This window comes from Melopsittacus undulatus, chromosome 1 (assembly GCF_012275295.1).
Source record: "Melopsittacus undulatus isolate bMelUnd1 chromosome 1, bMelUnd1.mat.Z, whole genome shotgun sequence".
NCBI classification, from domain to species: domain Eukaryota; kingdom Metazoa; phylum Chordata; class Aves; order Psittaciformes; family Psittaculidae; genus Melopsittacus; species Melopsittacus undulatus.
The window spans coordinates 47,521,769-47,536,327 of NC_047527.1; the positions used below are offsets into that span (position 1 = coordinate 47,521,769).

At 40.8% G+C, this 14,559-nt stretch overlaps 1 protein-coding gene across 3 annotated transcripts in view; it reads left to right on the forward strand.

The window, feature by feature from the left end:
- The window catches only part of ZNF521 (zinc finger protein 521), a 233,775-nt gene that overhangs the window by 201,127 nt on the left and 18,089 nt on the right, over positions 1-14,559 (forward strand). For all 3 annotated transcript variants that reach the window (XM_034065987.1, XM_034065990.1, XM_034065999.1), the window contains 2 exons: positions 1,457-1,588; positions 4,275-4,390. In XM_034065987.1, the coding sequence (XP_033921878.1) occupies positions 1,457-1,588; positions 4,275-4,390 (248 nt within the window). The remainder of the gene's footprint in view (positions 1-1,456; positions 1,589-4,274; positions 4,391-14,559) is intronic.

The following is a 14,559-nucleotide window of genomic DNA, read 5'->3' on the forward strand; positions in this document are numbered from 1 at the left end:
GCTTTGCTGGTTTTCATCTGCCCCTTACTTTCTCATTATAAAGAGCTCTGACACTTCATAGAATAAGCACATGGCAGCAGTTTTAAGTAGTCCCACCATGCAGAACAGCCACCACTGTCTGGCTTAGCTTGTGCTGTCTAAAGCTCACAAACTCCCACCCTTTGCTAAAGATGCCATGACTTACATGAAGACTAAATTTAGCTTTAGGGCTAATGAGAAGTGAAAGCTGAGGGCTACCACTGAATTTATTTCAATTCTGGTAAGATACTAGGGATCATTTTGAGCAGACGTATGGCCCCACTCGGCCACACAAGCACCATGTCTTGTTTTCTTTACATGGGTGGGAAGGATTGTTGCATGGAACACAAAACATTGTCTCTGCTCTCACCGTCTACAGCAACCGCAACACCCATCATTACAGTCACTAATCACGGCAGGCAGCACAGCATTTAGGTGTTTGGGGTGGGCAGGGCACTCTCCTAAATCGTTCCTTTCCACCTGAGATATGGCAGGGAGCTGTGCCAGTCGCCAAGCATTTTATTCCCCCTTGATTCTTAATAATCAGCTATAGTATTTACCTGCGAGATCAATGCTACTCGTGTAGCACACTGGTGACATACAGAAGGACCTTTTCTAAGCGGCGCTGTGGGAATTGAGGCCTCTGCAGCAGGGCTGGAAGCCACTTCTTACCTAGCAACTGTTTCTAAGTAGGACAGCCGTTGACTGCCCTCATGGCGGAGTGGATGAATCCTGCAGCACCCTCAGGAAGGGAACCTGGTGCCAGGCACCAGCCGGCCTTCAGAGGACAATGGGAGGAAGCAGAGGAACAAGCGGCGGGGAGCGGGAAGGGTTTTAAAGCCGCAGGACATTGACGGGAAAGCTGCGTCAGGAGGCACACAGGGACTTTTCTGAGCTCTTAAGAGGAGAAATGCAAATAAAGGGGGAAAAAATCTGGGATTGTCAGAAAGGGAGCTGGGAAATCCTGCAGCTTGCAAAGTGTTTTGCGTATGCCCCTGGGACTGGAAACGTGGTTACGAGAAGCCCCACGTCAGCCAGAGTGCCAAAAATGTGTGCGTTTGCAGTTCTTACCCGTGGTAGATGAATGATGTGTGATCAGTGTTAAATTCTTCACGTGCTGTTTTGTAAATGTACTCGGTTGTGATCGGGTGGCTTTACTAAGGGATGATGTTTCAGGTCCTACTCATCATTTCCTGCTGAAGCCTAATGCTCTACATTCCTGTTTGGTGCTAACTGCATGTGGAAAATATGTTTTTAATGTCCAGTTAAGCTTTGTACATTCTAAAACCTTCCAGGTGAGAAAACACTTTAGCAGCCATAGGTGCTGAGGGACATCCAGTTTCCTGAGCTTAGGAAATCAAAAAGTCTCTTATGTTCACAGGTTGTGTTGGACTTGCTCTTTGTGGTGAATTTCACTTTTCCTTCGATTTTTCCATAGATGAAGGACTGAACCATGAATGCAAACTCTGCAATCAGACGTTCGACTCTCCTGCCAAGCTTCAGTGCCACCTGATCGAGCACAGCTTTGAAGGCATGGGGGGCACCTTCAAATGCCCAGTGTGCTTTACAGGTAGGAGGCCATCACTACTTGTCCCTGTCATGCCCTTAGCTTGCACTTGCAGAACTCCATTTATCGCTGTGTCATGTGCTAGCTTTAGGTCGGTTTTAGGAGGGAACATTACATTTGTGCTCATTAGTAATATTGATTACAAATCATTTAGGAAGCTGATCTCCTTCAAAGGTCAGGTATCCATAAGAACTGCATTTCTAGCTCCTTATAGCAGAAGTTTGTGGGGTTTATAATTACAGAAGCGACAGTCTGTTACCTTCCATGGTGTCATGTTCATTACCTTCATGTTCCAAACTTGCCGAGGTTAAAACTGCCCATAAATTTGTGCTTTAAAGCTACAGATGTTTCATCTAAAACGATATAACTCAGAGCAGAACTTGGCCCCGCGGGCAAGGGCTGCTAGGCATAGTCTGTGCACTGCAGCATTCTCCTCTGATCATGTAAGAAAGCCTGCTTGCATGTGTTTGTTGGCTTGTGGTGGGAAGAAACACCCTTGTAATGTGCTTTAGAAAGCAAACCATGCTGTCTTGCCACAAGTCAAGTTCTGCTCTCCCCTGACACAAGTCCAAGTGCGGAATAATCCTCCCCAAGTCAGTGGTGTTATTCAGTAGTAAAACCCAAGTGAGAAAATAACCTGACCCAGTGGGGCTAAGCACTGCAGTGTTTGGGCCATAATGAGGAACAGAAAAATGCTGTTCTTGGAAATGAAAGCACATTAAAAAGATGCCTACAGAGTTGTTGTGAGTTTTTTAAGGGCTTCTTAATCAAACATTTCATAAAATGATAAACTAAAACATAAGTGTTAATATATAGCTTACATGCCCAATTTTGCTTTACAAGATGAAAATCAAAGATAATCACAAACATGACAAAACACACTTTGGGTATTCTCGCATCAATGGCATGCTAATTCTGGAAGCCATTCAAGGTTTCTGTTCTCCATTAATGGGAGTGAAGGATTTTCATTGATAGGCAAATAGATGCTTTAATACCTTCATTTTACTTCTCTTTGTTTGGCAGCTCCCCTCCCAATAAAACCTAAGTGCATGCTAGAGAGGAAAATTAAAGTTGAATTTTTCATCTCTCAGATACAGTGGCTGGTGATGATTATTACCTCACTGTGTTCAGGTTTTACACATTTTTGTGGGTTATAAAATTAAAGAAATACATAGTTCATCTTCACTGCACAGCTTGTCATGGTAATGTCGGAGCACGGATAGTAGTGCGGTAAACAGTTCGCCTGTTAGGCGCCTGTGTTCAATATTTTTTTCAGACAGGCATTTTTTTGTTGTTGTTCTTTTAGTTTTATTACTGATTCTGCTGGTTTTTTCCCCCTTTTCCCCTGGTCTTTGTGTACACATTATGAGGTGATTTTTTTTTTTTTAGCATAATGCCATGGGTCTTCAATTTCCAAATTTGGGGGACTTGTAAATGCCATATAAAAACTGGCATATGTAAGGAGTACCCATTGACGGTTCTCCTCATGAGCGAGATCCCTGATAAAACTAATCCCTTATTTTTAAGCCAGCAGCCTTGTGAAACGTGTGAAAGAGTATGGAGATAAGTCGATTTCAGTCTGTGTGAAACACTTTTTGCTGATGGGGTAAATAGACATCAGGCATTAATCATAAACAATGGTGTTTTATTAGCAATATGTTATTAAATTATTTCAGCATGTCTTGCTAGAATAATAACAAGAAGTAAAAATCACCAATATAAGTTTTATATGGAAAATGGAATCTGATCTTTTTTTTCAGGGTAATGAGAAATGTGATTAAAATGTATGACTCAGAAGAACAATATTCTGATGGTTTTTGTTGCCTTGCAATTAGAATAATTTTAATGATTAGGAATGGAGTCAAAGTCAAATGCCAGCATCTTTAATAAATCCTTTTCCTGCCTATACAGATTAATATTGTAGATGCAAACTTTTTTAGGTCACAGTGCACCAGGCATCCATCAGAAGTCAGTGCTGCCAACCCAAACACTGCCTCTGGCATATACAATTTAATTATTAATAGTATGTCTCCTAGGTAAACTGTTACACAGTCTTAGGGCCTTGTTTTGTAGTCATTAAAATTGAACATGTTTATATTATTGAAACCCTTGCATTCACTGTGTAGGCAGAGTTGATCTTAAAGTATCCAAAGAGAATTTACCTGCAGTTCTGTTTTACATTTATAGACATTGCCCCAGTGTAGCTGTGGGATATAATTTTCAGCATTACCACATTTAAATACAGAGCTGTTTGTTAGCTTTAACTTTAGGCACACAGAATAAACAGGACTTTGGCATCTATGATTTTAAACCTGTTGGTTGCTAGGAAATAAGTTTTTGTGTATTCAATCAAAGTGCATTAAGCATGAAGAAATAATTCTGAAGAGAAAATGGCACTTTTAAATTCTTTAGATTTGAAATCTTCATTGGTTGTCCTGTTAATCTTTTCTCTCTTTTTTTTTTTTTTTAACAAGGCATTTGTTCCAGTTCATTCATTTTAGAAGAAGGATCACACTTTGTAGATAGTGTTCATTGATACCGGTTATAGTAACAGTGTAATGTGAAATCAGAGTGCATCAGCCTAATTTTACCCCGTGAATTGCTGAGTATTAATGGGAAATTGTTTATAAAAAACTCTTCAGTTGCAATGCAAAATAGTGAAATGAGTGTTGCTTGTCTAATATTCCAGTGTTTGTCCAAGCAAACAAGTTGCAGCAGCATATCTTCTCAGCCCATGGACAAGAGGACAAGATCTATGACTGCACACAGTGCCCACAGAAGTTCTTCTTCCAAACAGAGTTGCAGGTACCACACTTGTTACCTGGGGCTTATAATAATATTACCTGGGGATTATAATAGCGTTATGTATTTGCTAGCTGAGTCCAAAGCTTTACTTGCTATGAACTTTTCTGATACCTGTTCATCATCATGAAGGGAATGAGGGGAGGAAAAATTACACGTGATTCAACCCATGCTTCTTCAAAAAGGTACTGGTAGAAAGCTACCACCTACAGACCTGAATTTTGAGACCCACCTTTGAATTCTTGCTCTGTAGGTTGTTGCAGCTCAAGATATTCTTGAGGAGAGAGAAGTAGGCATCTAGTTAAATCCTGCCATGCAGTGGTCACAGACAACTAGGTTGCTCAAAGCCCCGTCCAACATTAAACACTGAAAGGGATGGGGCATCCACAACTTCTCTGGATAATCTGTTCCAGTGCCTCACCACCCTCATAGTGAATAATGCTGGCCATTTCCCATAAACACTAACTTGATGGGGGGAAAAACATAATAGGGTCAAATGAATGGTACACTGTCAGACCTGTAATGGTACTGTTTACTAACGGTAAACAGAAGGACAGAGAGGCAAAAAAATAAATATTGAACAAGATCTGAAAACAATTGAATGAAGGAATTATTTACTACATACTAACATTCTGCACTGCTTGTCTAGCAATGAGAAATGATGGTGTGCTGTTGCTGATGTGGTGTGATGCTTTGGAACAGCAGCAGAAGATTTTTTCTGAACTATTTTAGTCTATGTTAAAATATTAAGATAGGTTGGCAGAAATAAAAAAGTCAGGGTCGCTGATGGTCTACAGGGATGGAACATGGAGAAATATTTGTACAGCAAGGCCTTTTACACACTGTCTGCCATGTGGTTTTTACTAGGCATGAAGAGATTTTTCAGCACCTAAGGTTTTTCAGAATTTTTTCATAACATGGGTCCCCATCTTTAAGTCCATTAACTGAGGTGTCCAGAATTAATTTTGCTTTGGACCAGAGCTGGATTTCATCTTATCAGCAGTGGCAGAAAGCTAATGAGGCATGTGCGCATATATGCCCATTTAGTATTTCACTTACTGGAAGTTTTACACACTGAAAACCTTATATTAATGTTTGGCATGATGACATGAAATATTTCTTTGGAGAAAAACTAAATCAACATTTAGACCATGCATGAATTCATTGTGTGAGAGATTGTTATTTATATTGATTGCATTGCATTTGTTCTTTCCCAGTTTCTGCATGAAAACAATATGGAATAAAATCTTTGTGATAGCCTTCCCTATCTCTTTCTTGGTGGAACCGTAGGTCATGGGAGCTCCTGCAGTACCTGCAGTATCACACCTGTAATACTCCAAGGTTCCTGTGCAGTATTTCTCTCCTATTTTTAATAGATCCAAATCTGTTCCATTTCTGCCTGTACCAGGCATTGTGTGCAAGTTCTAACCCAATGTGTAAGCATAAGCCAAGGAAAAGAAAATGAAAAGTTGGATGTTTAGGAAAAAGACACTCAAAGATAATGATGGATAGGAAGAGGCAAGATTGAGTTTTGAAGTCAGTAAATGATCTGGATTGCATGTAAACTTACTGGACTTGTGGGGAAAATAAAGGAGAAACTGAGTGGAATGAGGAAAGCTCACAAACTAATTTTATTGTATGTGTTCCTTTCACAGCATGGGTTTTCTGGAATCATTTCTTTGATTTTTTTTTTTTTTCAAAATACTTGGTGAGTTTTTTTGCAGTGTTTCCAATAAGCTGAAACTTCTGTTTCAGGAAAAAATATTGAAATCTTTTTGGCTTACTAGTTTCCACAAATTCTGTTGTTCATCACTGAGGAATCAAAATGAGGAAGTAAGAAGTAGGGACATCAGCAGTTTCTGCAAGGAGAGAGGAGAGACTGTAAGAGAGAAAGACCAAAAGAAAGAAAAAAAGAAAATAGAAAGAAAAACAGACTAAGCAAAACAAAAAACTCAGGAAAAGAAGAGGTGCAGGTATGCAAAAGATAACAAAAGACAATTATGAAAAGAAAGAAACAGGAGCAAGGGGATAGAAATTATTTTAAACAGCAGAATTCAGACTGCATTTTAAAAAGGGAGAATAGGTAACTCAATTCTGAAGATGCAAAATGTGCAGAGGTCCGGGTGTCACTGTACTACAATCACCTCCTTACTAGTCTGTCCCACCTAAAATATACTTCCATTTCAAAATATGTGAAATCCCAAGCAGCTGCCTTCAGCTTCTTTATTTTAATAACACCACATGTTTTTCCACTCAAAATTCATCCCTGCCCAAGGCTGAGGGCATGATTTTGCTTTCTCCATCTAAGCATAATTCATTAAAACTTAAGCATAACTGAGATACTGGTTTTATTGGGAAGGGCTCAAAAAAAGATGTTGGTACAGAGAGACAAATTATGCTCCATGGTGGCTAGATGACAACCTGTGTGTTGTTCCATGCTGCAGAAGGCTCTTAATAGAGCACATCTCCATGCCCTTAGAAACAGCCTCTCCCTGGCTTATCTTCACATGTGAAAAGGAGAAGGTATTAATTGTCTTACTCAATTAATTATGTTTATTATTTTAATTAAGTTGGGTAGCCCCACCCCGGTTGAGAGTGTATTATGTTTAAAAATAAGCAGCAGCATCATACCATTTGCATTTATTTGTTGGGATCACTGGCTTTCTGCTTTTACCTCCAGTTATCATCTACCCAGCCTGGTGAAAGGGCACCAAAGCACTTAGGCAGAGCAGTAGGTACTGACCTTTGGAGCTGCTTTTTGCTGATCTTGAACCCATTCTCATTTAAAACCTGTTCTAGAAGCCATCACTTTTTCAGCTATCTACCCGCTGAAGCAGCGGAATCTTTGGCAATGAGCCTCCAGATTATGTTTCTCTATCCTTTCATATTACTGTGGTCTGTATTTGGGCTTGCAGCATAACAGTGTATTTATTCTCTCTATCAGGAATGGTTCCTTGCTTTTAATTTAAACATGCATCTAAAGTGCATTTCCCATGCATGAGAGATGCATATCATCTCAGATTAGAAGCCATGAACTGCACTCTGTGGCTGTAGGACAGAGTAAGAACATGAATGAGGTAGAGCAGAGCCGAACACAATAGGATTGAAACCCTATCCGTACACATAGTACAGCTCATAAATAAAGGGAATTAATTCAAGGATACAGAAAATAAATGCATTATAATGATGCTTAACTTGGTGTTTGGCCCAGTGTTATTCTTCACTTAGCATTTTCTGACTCCTATTCCAGGAAGAGTAGGGTACAAGAACATAAGAATCCCCATATGCCATGTCCATCTCACCTTGGGCAAGTTATTATTCCCTCATTACCAATCTTCTCAATGCAAAAAACAAGTCTCATTAGAGGTTTCCATGATTTCACCCCACACTCCTGTTAGGAATGAAAAACAATCCCATAGGACCACATACTGGTGAGAACAGAGAGTAAATGGCAAGTCCTGAAAATCAGACCTGCAATGTATTAATAATGAGATTTTACAGGAGTTTGTTCTTTAAGATCAACTCCATAACTCACCCATCTCCCAGCTTTGACATCATTTGAATGGCTTTTTGCCCCATAGCTATTGAATGAGCTATAAGTAATTGGAGATACTACTTCCATAGGAAGGAAGCAACTGGAAACCTTCTGTAACAGAAGTGTATGTTTTAAGACTGTTCCAGAATGTGAATTTTCATACTTCCATGTTCAAAAGGCATGTGGTGTATTTACATTTCTGCAATGGAGTTTGAAAAATATGTCCCTAAAAATGTTAATTCTATAGAATGAAAAGATTTTAAAATAAAATGGTTAATATAGTAAGGGCTTTTCAGTAATAGGCTTGTAACAATCTTTAAATCAGAAATATATCCATCTAGCTATCAGATAAGAAAGCCACAAAGTAGGTGTATTTATAGGGTGCCTAGATAGCACTCTAAAGATTAAACTCTTCCAACTGAACACCTTGAGTATGACCATACAGTTCTCTGTACAGGGTGGGTATGGCTAAGTCTTCTTGTCGTGGCTTAAAACCAAGCCACACAGAGCTCATTCACTCACTTCCCCCCTTGCTCCCCCAACTCCTGGAGAGTTAGGAAGGAGAATCCAAAGAATGTAGCTCCCACAGGTTGAGATAAGAACAGTTCAAAAACTAAGGTATAACATAAATCACTACTGCTGCTACTACTGCAAATAATAATGATAAAGGAAATAACAAGTTAAGAGAATACAACACCTCACCAGCTGTCGACCCATAACTCTGCTGACCCACCCTGCCCGACCGAGTACTGACCGATACCTCCACCAGAGGGGACCCCCAGTGCCCCAGCCCTTCCGGGTAACTCCCAGTTATACCTGGGCGTGATGTGCTGTGGTATGGAATACCTCATTGGCTAGCCTGGGTCAGGTGTCCTGTCTCTGCTTCCTCCCAGCCTCCCCTCCTCCCTGGCAGAGCATGAAGCTCAGAAAGTCCTTGGACAAACCAAACATTTGAGCAATAACTCAAAACATAGGTGCTATCAATACCGTTCCCAGCTCGAAAGTCAAAACAGTGCAGCACCAGCTACCAAGGAGAAAAAATGACTGCTACTGCTGAACCCAGGACACTTCTCCATCCATCATCCATAATACTTATCTTACCAGTGCTAGTCTTACTTCCATAGTCCACAAAACATATCATGGTGTTTGTGGGGAAGAGTGAGACACTTCCATGGGGTGTTTCCCAGAGTGAATGGATTCAGTTTAGATTTTTTTTCAGATGATGTGGGGTCAGAGAGGTACCAATGTCCAATAGATCTGCTGAATAATTGTAGAGGTTTTATCAGTGTTTTATCAGTGAGGATAGTTCTGAAGATGATACTAGCCAAGATTACATGACCTCTCAGGGCTGTTATGCCCAGTACAAAAATTATATCTTTAGTGAGTTAGAGCATTTAGTTCACATTTTGTGATAATAATTAGTTGCCCCTGTGGTTGTTAAGTGTCCCCACTTTACAGATATTAAAACTAGGGCAAGAAATAATTAGATCAGCAGTTGTTTCCCATCCTGTTCAAAAGGGACCTGGCCTCAGTGATTCACGCCCTTGCTGCTTCCCGTCTGGACTCCATCAGCACAGAATACCTGGGCATGAAGCCATCATCCTGTAGGATGTTCCAGCTAATGCAGAGAGCTGCAGCACTCTTCCTCAGTAGCAAAGGAGACCACAAGCATATTCAGGCTGTTCTCTTGCTGTCTACACTGGTTTCCTCCATGTTTGTCCAATTGGCCTCTAAGACTCAATCCCTAATATTCTCAGCATATCTCAGACATCACCTGAGAAATTCTTCCCATTTGATAACAGCACATAGCTGACAGCCCTTCTTTCTGAGTGCTTTTATCAAAATGCTGAAGCTTGTTTGGACATGAGCTAGAACTTTCTCACAGACAGGCCTGGGAGCGTGGAAGAGACTTCCACAGCAGCTGAGTATTACCATGAATGTCCTCAACTTAAGCTTTTAAGAATAGGGTTCACCTCGAGATGATGCTATAGGCTCCCTTTTCTTATATAGACATGTACCCGCATGTAGATTTCTAAACCTTCCCTCAAACCCCAACCCACAACAACAGAGCTCTTCCAAAGCAAAACACACAGTTCCTTCCCCAGGGAAAGGATGAAAGAAAGAATGAAACACTCATAGCAGATGTTATTCATGTCACTTGAAACAGCAGGAGAACATGCTCAGCTCCCGGTGCAAGCAGATGAAGCAGAGTGGGGTAGAGGCAGCATAGAAGTGTCTCCAGAAGTTTTATGTAACTTTCTGTGTATTCCTCTCCAGATGCTCAGTTTTAAGATTTTCGTGTTCCAAGGTTAGCATTGCTGCAACAGATATTCCAGTTTCTTCCTCATTTCTTTAAGGGTTAAACTTTCCAAAGTTCTCTGCATTGTAAAATGCTCTCAAATATCTCAACGTTTTTAAGTGGCCTTAAAATACCCTTGACCTGAGCTGGAGCAGAACTAAGCAAGCTCTAGGCTATTTCAAGAAGTAAAAGAGTTGACTGAGACCTTTGGTGGAGACAGTACCAGAGCTGGGATTCAAACACTATATTCTCTCATTTGGAGGTCAGCTAGAGAAAACTGCTAATTAACCTGGGCTGGGGTTGTCTCCTTGTGGCAGAGGCCTTCTGGGGCCAGCTGGGAAAGAGATTGGTGTGGGAATAGCATCATCCATAGCAGCAGTGGCACTGCTGCCTCCATATAGGATTGTTTTGCCAGGGCCCCCACAGTAGTTGAGTCTGTGTATCATGTAGGTCCCAATGGCGAGCCTTCCATGACAGCAGGGGAGGCAATGAATAATTTATACTCTTTACACAAAAACAGGGACAAAACTTTCAAACCTGCGGGTGAAGTTAGATTTTCAAGGATGTTTTCTTCACAAAGAAAAGGCCTCAAAACATTTTTAAGTGAAATTGGAGATTAGTTCTGGCATTTCTAGGTCCCCAAACTCTTAGGGTGAGGAGTGGAACATAGATGCTGGTTTTCTAGGCCCCAAAGGCCAGGAGCCAGCAGGGAATAACTTTGTCAGCTCTTCTTAAAAAGAAACCTACCTGAAATCCAATTAACAATCAAAGCTTTAGGCCAACATTTTCAAACTCAGCGGCCTATTTCTGAGGGGGTGCTGAGCACCTCCAAATGCAGTTAAGGCCAGTGCAAGATGTTGGTGCTGAGTACATCAGGAAATCAGGTCATAAGCGCCTGAAGTTAGGAACCTTGATAAAAGCATAGGTGCTGAGCAGCCATAGCCTCGTTTAGCGTTCAGCAAAATACTTTTGATACCTAAATACAGGTGCCACGTTCAATAATGTTGGACTTAGTATTTATCAGGCAATCAGACTGCTTTTGTCAGAGCAAATGCCTAGAGTAAGGAGACTCCTGGCTTCAGTTGCCAGGTCCAGGTACTAACGTGCTCCACTTAACCATGTGTGCTCTCCGTCTTGAGGGCGAGGATGATGATAATAAGGCATGTGTGAGAGATACTAAGATTTTAATCAATGCTTATGTTTTGAGGGAACTAGATAGAGCTACATGCATTGTAAGTATTATTAGGGACTTACATGTTTAGGGACTTATTAAGGACTTAGTATTATTATTATCAGGGACTGTACTGATAGGACAAGAAGTAACAGGTTAAAACTTAAACAGGGGAAGTTTAGATTGGATATAAAGGGGAAGTTCTTTACTGTGAGGGTGGTGAGGCGCTGGAATGGGTTGCCCAGGAAAGTTGTGAATGCTCCATTCCTGGCGGTGTTCAAGGCCAGGTTGGATGAAGCCTTGGGTGATGTGGTTTAGTGTGAGGTGTCCCTGCCCATGGCAGGGGGGTTGGAACTTGATGATCTTAAGATCCTTTCCAACCCTAACTATTCTATGATTCTATGATTAGTTTGGATGTTTTTTTTCCTGAACCCCTGTGCTTTCTGTTTCAGATAGGTGTATGGGTATTAGAGTGCATCAGTATGTACACCAAGTATTTTTCCATGTCTTCCAAGAATTAAAAAAATTCAGACTTGTATTCCTACGACTTAAGACTTCTTTCCCTAGAAGGAAGAATTATTTTATTTGCAAATTTTCTCAGAGAAGCAGCCCTAAGAAGCGTGGTGGAAGCACTCAAGCATTAGCTCTTTCAGGACATACCTTCAAAGTATTTCCTTGCAAGTCTTTTGTTTCAATGTCAAACAAAGTTTAAATACCAGAAAAAAAATACTTTGAATTCCCTTCCAGTCCCCCTTCCCTCCTGGGGCTTGAGGGATGTTATGGCCATAGCAGGTTTTCATGCAGTAATTCTTTTCTAAATAAGAAATTTCCAGGTTTGGGGCTTTTGAGTTCACCTGCCTTTGATTGGCCTATTCAAATGTAAACACTCCTTGTGGGTACTTCTTTAGTTCATGAATATTTATAGAACACTGCAAAGCCCACCAAGCCCAAAATGTCAGTTTTTCAGCGACCATTTTGGTTTCACTTAGTAGTGCTTGGCAAAAGTGGGCTTAGTATTAATGGTTCTTACTTGTGCCCACATACTCCATGTACTTGTAATTCTACATGCAATCGTCAACCTATGGAACTTTCCACACTTTTCCCTGTAAAGAAGCAGGAAATAATGCTTTCACAACATCCCATAGTCATTCCCTGAGAGAAGGTTCCTCAAATTTCTGGAGCAATTAAATCACAATTCTGGGTTTGTTTTCTCAGATGCTTGAGTGATATTGCTACGAAATTACAGAATGAATTGACAAAGACACTGTAGCAGTTAAGTGATTAATATCGCCTTTAAATGCACCACCTTGAAAAGAAATTCAGACTTAAGGAACAGTAAAATGGCGAAAGATTGGAAACTGTATGTCCTGTCCAAAATAAGTACTGAGCTACACCCACAAGTACCATACAAAAATCATTAGAAATGTCTCTTCTTTCTCTTTCAAGGGAGATAGAGTCATACCCGAACGTGTAAGTGTTTGAATGTATGTCCCTATTTTTACTACTCCTTCCTGTTTATGCCTGTGTATGCTTGGGTTATTTTTGTAAAGCATAGGTAACTATTTTCAAAATAGCAGCAAAAAGGTTAACCCATACTTTGGATCTGATCTACTTATTGCCTTATATGGTCAACACTGAATGGATTCTGCAGAATCAGGTAATATAGTACAGTTCATCATTCTTGTGACTGCAAAGGCTATGTCTTGCAGTATGTTAAATGAAGTTTGTTATCTCTTGTCTGAAAACTGGCAAGAAACCCTAGCAATCAGAAGATAAGCTCCACTGTTCCTTTGTCTTTTTAAGTGTTGACTCTGAAGAACATTATGTGTCAACATTAACATCATGATTGTTTTAGCAAATGGGACAGCGAGGTGTGCAAGATTTCAGCCTAAAGAAGCAAACCAGAAGTTGCTGCAGAAAGGCAAATGCACAGAAAGGCAGAAAGAGAAGACAACAAAAGGCAGAGGAGTAGAAGTAGGAAGGAGATTATGGGGCAAAGAAAGAAACAAGGTAGAAATAATAGTGTTGGGAAGGCAAACATTTTTTCTGCTGAGTGATGCTGATAATAATGATAAGGCACTTGGAAAAATAAATCATGGTAATAATAAGAGGAAGTTCAGTTATTACATGAAGGCCAATTTCTATCCTCAGTCCTTGTAGAAACCTCTGTGAACATCAGGGAATCCTGTTGTAGATTGAGGGCAGGGGAAGCAGTGAATGTATTCCCTGACCCACAAATAATCATTAGAAATGGAATTCTGCCCTTTGCAGAAAATGAGGTTTTATTATCTGTGCCCTGAATGTTTCAGCCTACACCTTGCCATTAGTCAGGTCAGTTGTTGGCTCATATACCTGGAGTAAGCAGAAGAAATAAACACTCTGTTTGCATTTGAATAGTTTCCCTGGTAGATCAGTTCAGTTCTCTTAATTGTCCGTCCATTAATTTCTTGCTAATGTGGTTGATATTGATGACTGATTTTCTGTGCTAAACAGGAAGGCCCACTTCCTTATTCTAGGATGCATTCCTTCCTGCAACTGCCCTGCTGTTAGCTACTAGTAGCTGCCATTATATTATCTTTCATCTGGCCCAGAGCTGACAACAGATGGCCATCTCCGGGACTGTCATCAGTGTGACTTTATGAAGCATCCAGCTATGGTGTACTGAGGAGCTTCATGGCCAGTTCTGCAAATCTGCCTCCCTTCCCCCGACCCTGCTGCTGTCCCCCCTCACTCCATCCCCATAAATAAGCTCCTCATTCCTGGCTCCACTCTCCACTGGTCCTGCACTTTCCCAATGAGTGATGGCACAACATTATCTCTGAAAGCTTGCTGTCCAAGGTCTGCCCCCTTTTCCCTCCACAGCACTGGCAGACGGTTGCCATAGCCCCTGTATACCTTAGCATCCTCACCTCTCCATGGTTTTATGCACCAAAGCGTAGGTAGAGGGGCTTGATAGCAGCAAACCTGCCACCTCTTAAGATCTGTAGTGTGAACCCTGGCTTCTTCCATCACAGAGCTTAGCCCAGTAGCCCTCAGGCTCCAGGGCTTTGTAAAGAAGGCGAATGTTTACTCTGTTTCTTTAATATTCTACAATATATGTTGCCAAGCCAAGATTGAGTATATTAAGTGTGAAGTAAGCTAAAATATCGATTAGAGACCCGAAGTGG